This window comes from Rosa rugosa, chromosome 2, assembly GCF_958449725.1.
Source record: "Rosa rugosa chromosome 2, drRosRugo1.1, whole genome shotgun sequence".
In the NCBI taxonomy this organism is placed as follows: domain Eukaryota; kingdom Viridiplantae; phylum Streptophyta; class Magnoliopsida; order Rosales; family Rosaceae; genus Rosa; species Rosa rugosa.
This window is the reverse complement of record NC_084821.1, coordinates 13,324,722-13,336,587: the sequence shown is the minus strand read 5'-3', so window position 1 is coordinate 13,336,587 and position 11,866 is coordinate 13,324,722. Positions and strand designations below refer to the sequence as shown.

General features: G+C 40.3%; 2 protein-coding genes across 2 annotated transcripts; one reads left to right on the top strand and one right to left on the bottom strand.

Moving 5' to 3' along the window:
* Positions 1–4,776: 4,776 nt before the first annotated feature.
* On the top strand, positions 4,777–7,664 carry LOC133731842 (metal tolerance protein B-like). The gene is made up of 2 exons (XM_062159271.1): positions 4,777–5,280; positions 6,354–7,664. The coding sequence occupies exon 2, from the start codon at positions 6,354–6,356 to the stop codon at positions 7,509–7,511; it is 1,158 nt and encodes a 385-aa protein (XP_062015255.1). The 5' UTR covers positions 4,777–5,280; the 3' UTR covers positions 7,512–7,664.
* Positions 7,665–7,903: 239 nt separating this feature from the next.
* LOC133731888 (ras-related protein Rab11C) lies at positions 7,904–10,402 on the bottom strand. Its single transcript, XM_062159329.1, has 3 exons — positions 10,219–10,402; positions 9,915–10,123; positions 7,904–8,694 (listed from the first exon to the last, which is right to left on the bottom strand). Exons 2-3 carry the CDS (start codon positions 10,077–10,079, stop codon positions 8,209–8,211), a joined length of 651 nt encoding a protein of 216 aa, XP_062015313.1. The 5' UTR covers positions 10,080–10,123; positions 10,219–10,402; the 3' UTR covers positions 7,904–8,208.
* Positions 10,403–11,866: the final 1,464 nt, after the last annotated feature.

Here is an 11,866-nt window from a genome sequence, read left to right as displayed (position 1 = left end):
AGAAGAAATCTGGAGTAGTAGTAGGTGGATTCACTGATCAAGCCATCAACGCATCGAGGGCCAAAGACGGAGAGGAGAAGAAGAAGAAAAGAAGAAACCGAGGATGCAGAGGGTTAGGTTGCCCATTGCTGAAGAGGACGAGGATGAAGAAGAAGAGGACCTTGAGGAAGAAAGAGGGTTTCGCCGGAGATCAAGAAATAAAATGGGCTCGATGGGCGCGGCGGTGGTGCTAGTTGAACTGATCGACCGGTGTGGTCTGGTGTTGGTTGCGGTGGTGTTGGCAAGGAGAGAAGGAAAGAATAAAGAAACCCAAAAAGAAGAAGAAGAAAGAAAAGAAAAGAAAAAGAAAGAAAGAAAAGAAAAAAAAATAAAAAATTTGAGGTAAATCAGTCTTTTTGTCTTCATTAAGTGACTCACGTGCGATGCACGTGCAAAATTTAACAGCTCCGTGACGGAAATTGGTTGTAGGTACGACGTTGATACGAAAAAATGAGTCCAGGTATCACATTAATAACTTTGTAAGTTCAGGTATCATTCTGAAAGTCCCCTAAGTGTCCAGACACTGTTGGTGAATTTTTCTCTTTCATCAAGCAACCTTGTAGCTTCTTTCCACTGGCCTAAATTGCAAACTCCTTGAATCAAAGAGGTGTAAGTAACAACGTCCGGAGCAATACCTCTACAAATCATTTCTGAGAAGAGGTTAATTGCATCTACAATGAGTGTATCCTTGCAAAAACTGTCAATGATGGTGTTATATGACACTATGGTAGGTTCACATCCATTTTCTTCCATGTTCCTAAGTAACTGAACAGCCGCAGTGTTGTTACCTATCATGCAAAAGCCCTTTATCAGTGTGCTGAAAGTAAACACATCCGGCTTACAATGACCTCCCTCCACCATTTTGCCGAAAATTCGTGCTGCTTCAGCAGGTCGATTTTCGAGAACAAAGCCGTTGATTAGAGTGTTCAGTGTTGAAGGTGGTGACGCCTGGTTGAAGACCCAATTTGAAGAATTGTGCCAAGACAGATAAGCTAAACCCCATTTGGTTCAAATGATAGAAGCAGTTAATGATGATTGGTAGAGTATAAATATCGGAAGCAATTCCCAGCAGACCCATTTGTCTATTCAAAGAGATGCCTGCTGGATAATGTTTCAATTTGACGAGTTGACACAATATTTGATTGAAAGGGATAACAGAAGAAGGCAAAGGATGCGAGTAAAGCATTTCCATCGAACACCTTCAAGGCATCCTCAAGATTAGTGATTTTGGGTCGATTTCGATGGGTTTCTCTGGATTTGGTTGGGTATGACGATTGGGAATGATACAAACCCATAAAATTGTTAACCGGAACAACAGGAGAAGCAGTAGAGTGAAGAAAAGAAAGCATACCTCTTGCGTTGCAGCTGCGATTCATCTTCTGCGCTCTTCTTGCCCTACTGTTGCTAACTAAACAGTTAGTCTCTAGCTGACGTGGCACCTTAATTAATGGACGGCAGATGATACTTCGGAAATTTTTTTTTTTGATTGGAAGTGACTGAGTGAGGTAACAAGTCACCTCGGTTGCGTTAGCGAGTTAGTAACACACCCACCCATTCAGTATTCGGACCGAGATATACGAGAGTATCCCAACAAAGTCAAACTAATCTCCCACCGCAAGCGCACGAATCCAAATGTTCCTCAAATCTCCTGGCCACAAACTAGTGGGAGTTGGGATTCAAACTCTAGACATGAGGGTTCCATACTAGGCAGCTCGACCAACCTTACCGCACTAGGTGATTGATATTTTAGATGTTTGTTGAATGAATTTCTTGTATATGGATAGACAAAATGCTTTAGAATTGACAATAAAATTAAAAATAAACTTAAAAATGTTAAACTCATACTTGACACCTTATTTGCAAAAGACTTCTAATTTGTAACACCCTATTGTATTCAATGGGCTAAATTTTGGATCATATTTGTGACATTATCCCTTACTAAAAAGAGAGATGGTTTGGAGACTATCAAGTTCAATAACATTATGGCTTCTTTGGTTGTTCCATGTAGAGTTTTTGTGGGTTTTACGTATGCTTTGCTTTCCAGTAAAATCTTTTTGTGGAGAAGAATCCTAACTTTAGTAACTTGTGTGATTATTTTTTATTCATTTGTTTCCAACTTCTAAGTTTCACTTGGTGTTCTAGAAACAACGAGCTTGTCGGAACTTAAAGTTTGGCTTCTCCTGTTCCCTTTGGCGTGCCTCTCAATTTGTTAAGAATTTTTCATCGTCCGTTCTTTGTGGCTCTCATGTCCTATCTGGCACACAATCTGCTTTTTACGCCGAGTTTGTTTTGCCTCATATAAGGATTGGATAGGAAACGACATATCCAATCATATCATTTGAGATGTTTGGATGCCCAGATGTGTTAGGATCGGAAATTTTATATTCAATAAGACATGGATAAAAAATCTTGTTGAAATGGTGTGATAAATTAAATCCTGCTACTTATTTCTTCGTCTTTCAGCCTGATTGACAACGTAGAACTTCTCTCTTCCTTTGCCACCTTCACCTTCCTATGCTCCGTCACAATTCTTTGGCCCTCTGCGGCCATTTGACCTCCTGTTGTTGTCTCTCAAGTAAATCTCTCTTGGAATTAATCGATTCGTAGATGTTCGATCATATTCCGCCACCACCTCCTTGGTCGCCTTCGTGAGCGCCACCAACAACACCTCTCCGAGTGCCGCTGTGAATGACTGCATAATCATGATCCAGATCTGTTCAATTTTGGTCTAGAATTGATGAAGTGAAGGATCTATAACATCTGTTGATTCTGAAGTTGTCATCGTCGTGCTCCAAATTTTTTATTTTTTTAAAAAAATCTTATCCAGTTCCCAATCTTACTACACAAACGCAAGATTGGTTTGGAGTTAGCATCTCCTATCCAATCTAATATAGTCTAATCCAATTTGAAATCTTAAATCCAATCTTGTCTACTCTACCAAACGCGGCCTTAAAGTCTTAATGGCTCTCATCACCTGTGTGATTATTTTTTATTCGTTTTTTTTTTGTTTTATTACACTCAATATAGACTGCCCACTTGTTCTTCAAGACGTTGAGAGCCGAAATTCAAAATTAGTCTCCAACTTTTGAAGAGAAAGACTTGCGTGGGGCACCCGCACCACGTGGCAATGCGGCAGACCAATCACTGCCTAGCAGGGGGGTCTTTTGGATATTGTACATTTAGGGAGCAGTGACATTTTTGAAAAAGAAGAAAAAAATTCTTTGTTCTGATTGGGTGACCCTAAAGCCACGTGGTGGGGAAACCCCCACCTAAGAATTTCTCACTTTGAAGAGAAAGACTTGCGTGGGGCACCCGCACCACGTGGCAATGCGGCAGACCAATCACTGCCTAGCAGGGGGGTCTTTTGGGTATTGTACATTTAGGGAGCAGGGGCATTTTTGAAAAAGAAAAAAAAAATTCTTTGTTCTGATTGGGTGGCCCTAAAGCCACGTGGTGAGGAAACCCCCACCTAAGAATTTCTCACTTTGAAGAGAAAGACTTGCGTGGGGCACCCGCACCACGTGGCAATGCGGCAGACCAATCACTGCCTAGCAGGGGGGTCTTTTGGGTATTGTACATTTACCCCACCTAAGAATTTCTCACTTTGAAGAGAAAGACTTGCATGGGGCACCCGCACCACGTGGCAATGCGGCAGACCAATCACTGCCTAGCAGAGGGGTCTTTTGGGTATTGTACATTTAGGGAGCAGGGGCATTTTTGAAAAAGAAGAAAAAAATTCTTTGTTCTGATTGGGTGGCCCTAAAGCCACGTGGCAATGCGGCAGACCAATCACTGCCTAGCAGGGGGGTCTTTTGGGTATTGTACATTTACCCCACCTAAGAATTTCTCACTTTGAAGAGAAAGACTTGCGTGGGGCACCCGCACCACGTGGCAATGCGGCAGACCAATCACTGCCTAGCAGGGGGTCTTTTGGGTATTGTACATTTAGGGAGCAGGGGCATTTTTGAAAAAGAAGAAAAAAATTCTTTGTTCTGATTGGGTGGCCCTAAAGCCACGTGGTGAGGAAACCCCCACCTAAGAATTTCTCACTTTGAAGAGAAAGACTTGCGTGGGGCACCCGCACCACGTGGCAATGCGGCAGACCAATCACTGCCTAGCAGGGGGGTCTTTTGGGTATTGTACATTTACCCCACCTAAGAATTTCTCACTTTGAAGAGAAAGACTTGCGTGGGGCACCCGCACCACGTGGCAATGCGGCAGACCAATCACTGCCTAGCAGGGGGGTCTTTTGGGTATTGTACATTTAGGGAGCAGGGGCATTTTTGAAAAAGAAGAAAAAAATTCTTTGTTCTGATTGGGTGGCCCTAAAGCCACGTGGTGAGGAAACCCCCACCTAAGAATTTCTCACTTTGAAGAGAAAGACTTGCGTGGGGCACCCGCACCACGTGGCAATGCGGCAGACCAATCACTGCCTAGCAGGGGGGTCTTTTGGGTATTGTACATTTAGAAAGCAGGGGCATTTTTGAAAAAGAAGAAAAAAATTCTTTGTTCTGATTGGGTGGCCCTAAAGCCACGTGGTGGGGAAACCCCCACCTAAGAATTTCTCACTTTGAAGAGAAAGACTTGCGTGGGGCACCCGCACCCGCACCCGCACCCGCACCAATAGAGTTGGGAAGATCCAAGTTTGACATTTCGCCTCCCTATGAGCCTATTTATTATAAGAATCTCCTTATCTCCATCATCCGTTGCTCTCAGCTCGGTAGTTTTGTTGCTACGCAACACACCCGGAATACATTTACTTCAAAAGAGAATCATTGTGCCGATAAATAAAAATTTAAAAAAAAAATTAATAAGGAAAATAGGAAAAAGAGAGAAATAAAGTTAGGCAAACAATGTAGCTTCTACTACAAGAACATCAGCAAGTGTCTGGAATCTAAGATTGAGGAACTTCAGCTCAAGTTTGAGAGATCTCCGGGGGTTTGGGGTTTCTCATATATGAGTTTGACTCAGATAGTCGTGGAAACTTTACCTAAATGCTTTCCCAAATTTTAGCAAAGTAGAGGAAATCGGAGATGGCCGGCCCAACAACTTATTGTTTTAACGTTAAACATGGACACTCTGTTTGACAGAGCACAAATGAGGCTCGTGCGATCTTGTACGCAACGCCCAATTCATATTTCATTTCCATATTGAATTCATCAACTCTTTTTTAATTCTGTGATACCCACAAGAGTCAAAGAGAGTCATCAAAGCTATAGTTTTCTGTGCTCTGAATATCAGGTATCTCATTCATTCCCTTTTGATCTCTGTCTTCTTTGCTTTTTGGAGTCTTTGATCTGATTTTTGAAATGGGTGATTGAATCTTCATGCTGATCTTTCTTGTATGGTTACATAAAGTAATGGATGTTGGTTGTTCATGCAATCTGAAGTTCTGGGTCACTCTTTTTTCTTTAGTTCTTGAGACATATTGCATTGCCCTATATATTTTACTCTTTGAGGTGGAAATGTTGTGGCAAAGTTGGATGCTTTTTACTAGTGTATTGATCCTTTGGAATTCCCCAAATTTTGAGTCTTTAGATTCTTGGAGAAGCAAGGTATGGGATCATGTATATGATTTTCTGGGTCTAGACATGTGAATTGATATAACCAGATGATAAAGCAATTTCGTCAGATTTTGCAATAGTAGAGTTCTAATGCTCAAATTTTGATGCTTTGTCATTAACTGAAACAGTCTTATTATGTACATTGAAAACCATTTTGAAGGAATGATGCAATTTCATTGAGTGATTTACATGGACATGAGAATTTAGAAAGTGTAAGAATGCAGGGTCATTGTGCTGGGATGGTGCACACTAGTGGTTTGAGATCATCTGGATACAGAAAATATATACTTGAAAATGATATCAGTAACTTGGTATAAGGCTATTTAGCACATAAGACTAATTACTTTTCTGAATCTTGAGGATTGGAAATTCATTAATTAAGAGTCTGAAAGCTGAATTCTAATGTTTTGCTTGCTTCATCCCATGAATCTATATTTCTGATTGTGGTTGATAGTTGAAAGTTGAAGAAATTGTGTATTCTAGTTAAACAGCTATGGTTGTTCAAAGAACAAAGTAGAGATCATGGTAGACTCATTAGTGATGTTGCTTACTCTTAAATCTTGGATCTTGGTCAAAAGTTAGAAGTCTCAAGCTTTGTCTAAAGTTCATTGATCGTGGCTAATATTTACTTTCAGTATTCAAGCACTTGATATTAACATGGAATTGTCAATCCCAGAACGATTAAGATTTTTACATTCTTTATCTGATGTTTTCTTTTCAATTCCATGAACCATAACGTTGCTGGAACAGATGGAGCATGAGAAGGTTCCCTTATCTAGAACAGAGTCCCAGCATGAAATTGAGATCCCGATAGTCTCTGAAAGTATTGATCTTCTGCCTGTGCCACAAAAGTTACCTTGCTCTTCCATCTGTGGTTTCTCCAAGAAAGAAAGCAGTAATTTGGATTCAAAACAACGTTCACAATCAGCAACTAAACTTCGTGTACTCATAATTGTCTATATGTTGTTTATGGTTGTTGAAATTGTTGGTGGTGTAAAATCGAACAGCCTGGCAGTACTCACAGATGCAGCCCACATGCTTACTGATGTTAGTGGATTCGCTATTGCTCTTTTTGCAGTAATAGCTTCAGGTTGGGAGGCAACATCATACCAGTCTTTTGGATATCACCGTCTTGAGGTTTTGAGTGCGCTTCTATCTGTGCTGCTGATATGGGTGGTCGCTGCGATCTTGATCTATGAAGCAGTCAACAGAATGCTTCACAAGCATGCAATGGTCAATGGGGTTCTCATGTTTGCAGTTGCAGCATTTGGATTTTCGGTTAATTTTATCATGGTCATGTGGCTCGGTCACAATCACACTCATCATCATCATCATCATGCTTGTGGAGACTTGGATCATCATCATGATCATGGTCATAATCATAATCATGATCATGGCAAGGAGGAAGCATGCGCAACAATTGAAGACGATGAAACTAGCTTGGTGTCAATTCCTCCAGTAAAGACTAAAATATTAAACATAAATCTCGAAGGAGCTTACCTGCATGTTATGGCTGACATGATTCAGTCTGTTGGAGTAATGATTGCTGGAGCCATCATTTGGGCGAAGCCAGATTATTTAGTTGTTGATCTGATCTGCACACTCATCTTTTCTGTTTTTGCTGTAAGCACAACTATACCGATGCTCAGAAATACATATGGCATATTGATGCAGAGAACTCCAAGTGAGATTGATATCGACAAGCTAGAGAAAGGTCTCAAGTGCATCAAAGGAGTTCAGGATGTTCATGACCTACATGTTTGGGCACTAACAGTTGGAAAAATGGTATTGACGTGCCATGTTACCGCGGATTCTACAGTAGGCTCAAGTCAGATAATTGATGAGATTAGTGATTTTTGTGAAAAAATTTACAGAATACATGATGTTACTGTACAGATTGAACAGTAGTGTCCAAATTCAACCAATCATTTTCTGTCATAGTTTTAAATATTACCTTTCGCCCCTAAATATTTCAGAAAGTTTGCTAAAATGAGGCAAATTTGACCTGTGTATCAGCAAGCATTTTACAAATCGGTAAATGATTCACTCTCTTTCTCAACACTTGCACTCTGTGTTCTTTCTTTCTTTTTTTCTTTTACTCTCTTCCTAACACTATGCCTTACAATCACTTGACATATCGGACTGGTGTGAGGGGTGTTGAAAATCAAACCCCTATGAATACCAGGACCAACGTTGCAAAAGAATAGCACTAGTTCGCCACCAACATTTGCAAAGAGAAGATATTGTAACTTTTAGTCAAGTCAAGAAGTAACTAGCGAACAAAACACAGAATCAGACTCTGAACAAACAAGGTCTCTTCTGTTCCATTAATTCTTTAATTTGAGATGCCAAGTTTCCACCCAACATTCCAAATTTCAATAGTTACAATTTTTCAAACATATAATCAACAGTGCATAAGGAAAAGCAGACCCCCAAAAAAGTACCAACACCACTGTAAATTTTAATTCACAAGCTTCCTTATCACAACTCAATTAAGTAAAACTGTATTCTACATGGCTCTCCCCCCTCACCCAAAAAGGAAGAAAAAACTAAAAAAAGTCTTATCCAGCAAATGGTTCTCCTCCCCTAGGTGTCAGTCATCCGTTTATGTAGAGCAGCAACCTCTTTTCGTATTCCCAGAAGCATCACCAACATTGATAGTAGTTCCTTGACCAGGAAGGGTAGTGCTCGCGACTGCTTCCTGAGTTGCCAGTGCCTTTTTGCTAATGATATGGTAGATCTCTGTTAAAATAGTTTGAAATGCCTTCTCAATATTGGTTGCTTCGAGTGCTGATGTCTCAAGAAATGAGAGACCTTCCCTCTCAGCCAAGGCCTGACCATCATCCTCTGAAACAGCTCTAAGATGGTTCAAGTCGGACTTATTTCCAGCCATCATGATGACAATATTAGAATCCGCATGGTCCCTTAATTCACGGAGCCACCTTTGAACATTATCAAATGTTGGGCGCTTAGTTATGTCATAGACAAGGAGAGCACCCACTGCCCCTCTATAGTATGCACTGGTGATAGCACGATATCGCTCCTGCCCTGCTGTATCCCAGATCTGTGCCTTGACAGTTTTTCCTTCAACCTGTGATTTAAAACAAGGAATGTTAGCTCTGGATCAGATTGCAGACAATAATTAACACACCCCCATGTGTCATCAATAAATTGTAGATATAACCATTGGCCCACAAATGGAGTTATTTCTGGTTACCAACATGCTAAATTGACCCCAGAAAGTTCAACACAGAGCTGTATTTTTTAACACATTAACACTCCGGAACCTGTGGGTCCAGTAGACAGCAGTAGCACATATGGATGCTTACCCAGAAGAGTCATACACAAATCAACATTCTTATGAAGGAAAGTTTATACACTTACAAGAGGAAGTTCAAATTCAATATACAAGCAGCATATGAAGTTTAAATTCTTAATTTTTTTTAATATAACTGGAGAACCAAACCTAATTGTTCATTCAACTATGTCCTAGGCATATATAGATTGAAAATATACATTAAAATGTGGGAACTCTGAATGCATTAGCCTTAAGAAAGAAAATGCCAGAATTTCAGTTCCCTAGAATCTCTATTGGCAACGTACAGCACTGAAGACCCTATAGCAATAAAGGCATCAGAGACTCTAATTTGTTCCCTTTATGTCATGCTCGTAGTTTACATCTGCCTGGAGTAAGGCACTCACCTATACATGTTGCATAAAACCACTAAGCACCTGCATCAATTATATGAAAGTATCATATCACACGAACACATTCCATCCAGTTTCCAAAGTCCATACGACAAGGATCTCAAATATGCAGCAACATCATGTAGGAAGAGAGCAAAAATATAATGCAATTACTCCAAGTTAGAATACTTCGGCATTTGATGCCCTACTTTTTCATGGGTGTAATCGTTGACCAACCTATCGGAATCAGGCTTGTATATATCTAAACTCCAAATACAGACATTGAGACATATCATTGTTGCATGTATCCACTAAAATACACATAATTTTGGTTTTAAATCAGTCCTAAAAACTATCGGAGTTAATGAGGCCTAAGACTACCACCTCCTAAAAACTTGAACAAATCCTCACAAAGACGGATCATTATGCTTAATTGGCCTCTGATAACCCCATTCAAGCCTCATTGACATATCAAGCTATAAGCAGCAATTTCCAGACCACAGCAAATCCATAAGACATCCAAATCATAATAACTAGAACTTCAACCAAATGAACTCAAACTCCAAAAATTAAACCACAGGGGAAAAGTAGAGTCTCAGAGTGAAGAAGAAGAAGAAGAGTTACCTGAAGAGTTCTGGTGGCGAACTCGACGCCGATGGTGGACTTGGACTCCAAGCAGAACTCATTTCTGGTGAACCTGGAGAGAATGTTGGATTTGCCAACTCCAGAGTCGCCGATCAGAACGATCTTGAACAGGTAGTCGTACTCGTGGTCCACTCTGCTCGCCATACAGCCTCTCCTCTCCGATCTCTCTCTCTCTCTCTCTCTCTCACCTACACCAATTCACCAAACTTCACTAAACCAAAACAAACAACCAGATCTGACTACACAGATTACAGAGAGACCAGTACACAGAGACTTCGCTTACCCTAAATTCCAACGGAGAAATGCGATCGCCGGCGTTGAAATTCGCGACCGTGAGGGAACCACAGTCAGGATTTTTTTTATATTTTTTTTGTTGCAGAGAAGAAACGGAAAGAACGATGAGGAGGAAGAAGAAGAAGAAGAAGGGGGTTTGAAAAAGTGGGAAACGGCAAATAAATAGATTCCTTTGGTGTGTGGGGGGGTGGAGACGGCGTCGTTTTAGGACAACTGGGGGTCAAAGGGAGCCCTCGTCTGACATGTGCAGCCTGGCACTCTGGCGGTTGGTGCCAGAGGGATGTTTTTTGATTTCTTTTGCTGATTAGTGTCTGCCACGCCGTTAATTTCATCTTTTTTTTTTTTTTTTTGGGTTTTGGACTCGCCTTTGCTAAATGGACGGCTATATACGTGCGGAATCCGATATTCTACGGCCCACATGCATCTATATCTATATAAACAATTATTCACGTTTTTATTCACAAAATGAATTCTATGGTCCCGTAGAACCACGCCTCAATGTCGGTCTTGTATGGAAAAAGACTTGGATCCTGTTTAACCACCTCAGTGACAGTGTAGTTCGGAAAAAGATTTTGGTCCCGTCAAACCACTTCAATCATTTTGTTTAGGTTATTTGTCCTGCCAATGCATATGGATGTTTAGCATTTTATGTGACTGATTTTCGTGGACATCTACAACTAACGAGCATTTCCGTATGTGAATACTTACGATCAGAATCGAGTAAAAAGATAATAGTTTTTTGATTGAGATCGCCCCCCCCTGCCATCAAGAATATATTGAAATTTAACTCTGATCAGTGTCAACGGGATTCGAACCTGAGTGTGGGGCATTCCACACCTGAAAGCTCTTACGAACTCGACCTCCTATAAGGGTTAGAAGATAATAGTTTTGAAGTCAATACATACATACAGAAGTTCATTTAGGCATATAATGAATGAGATGTTAGAGGATAAGAGTTAATGTACTATGGTTAGGCCTCTAGGAGTCTAGGGTACTTTTTCCTAGTCTAGATTTAAGTTCTAGCTAGTCATAATCTTGGCAACCCAAACCTAACATCTAGATCTGAAATCTGGATTTCATTCTTCATCGTAAGTAAATTATTAATGAACCAAGTCTTTTGAATCAAGATTGAAAACTAATAATGTCAGTTTTGAATCATTTCTCAAGCTTAATATTTATGTGCCCATGGCATGGAATTAATATTTGCACATTTAGCCACGGTAGTCTGTAGCTTAGGCTTTTCTTTTGCTAGACTAGTGCTTAATTATAGCTTAGTGGCCTTAAACTTGTAGTGTGTATAAAGCAATGAAAATGGAGACATCAATAATGCTTTGAATCATGCCACAATCTATTGGGTTTCATTATTGGAACGGAGTGTCATCATAGTATCAACCTAAAGTCAAAGTGTAATAATCAACCGTATTATTTGGCATGACCATTTATCACCTACAATTTGCCAACATATCCCATTATCATACTTTTATTCTACAAAACTCTGAAAATGCCAAAAAGAAAAAGAAAGAAGAAGATCAAACATAGGCAAAAGTGTGGTTGTTCAAATTCGGTCTTTTTCTCAAGCAGGAAATGAGATTCTGATTAAATCGGTTGCTATGGCGGTCCCAACATACCCTATGTCT

Coding starts and splice junctions, on each gene's coding strand:
- LOC133731888 (XM_062159329.1), bottom strand. CDS start 10,079: ATGGCGAGCAGAGTGGACCACGAGTACGACTACCTGTTCAAGATCGTT. Junction 8,695..9,914: donor TCGCCACCAGAACTCTTCAG/GTAACTCTTCTT, acceptor TTTAAATCACAG/GTTGAAGGAAAAACTGTCAA.
- LOC133731842 (XM_062159271.1), top strand. CDS start 6,354: ATGGAGCATGAGAAGGTTCCCTTATCTAGAACAGAGTCCCAGCATGAA.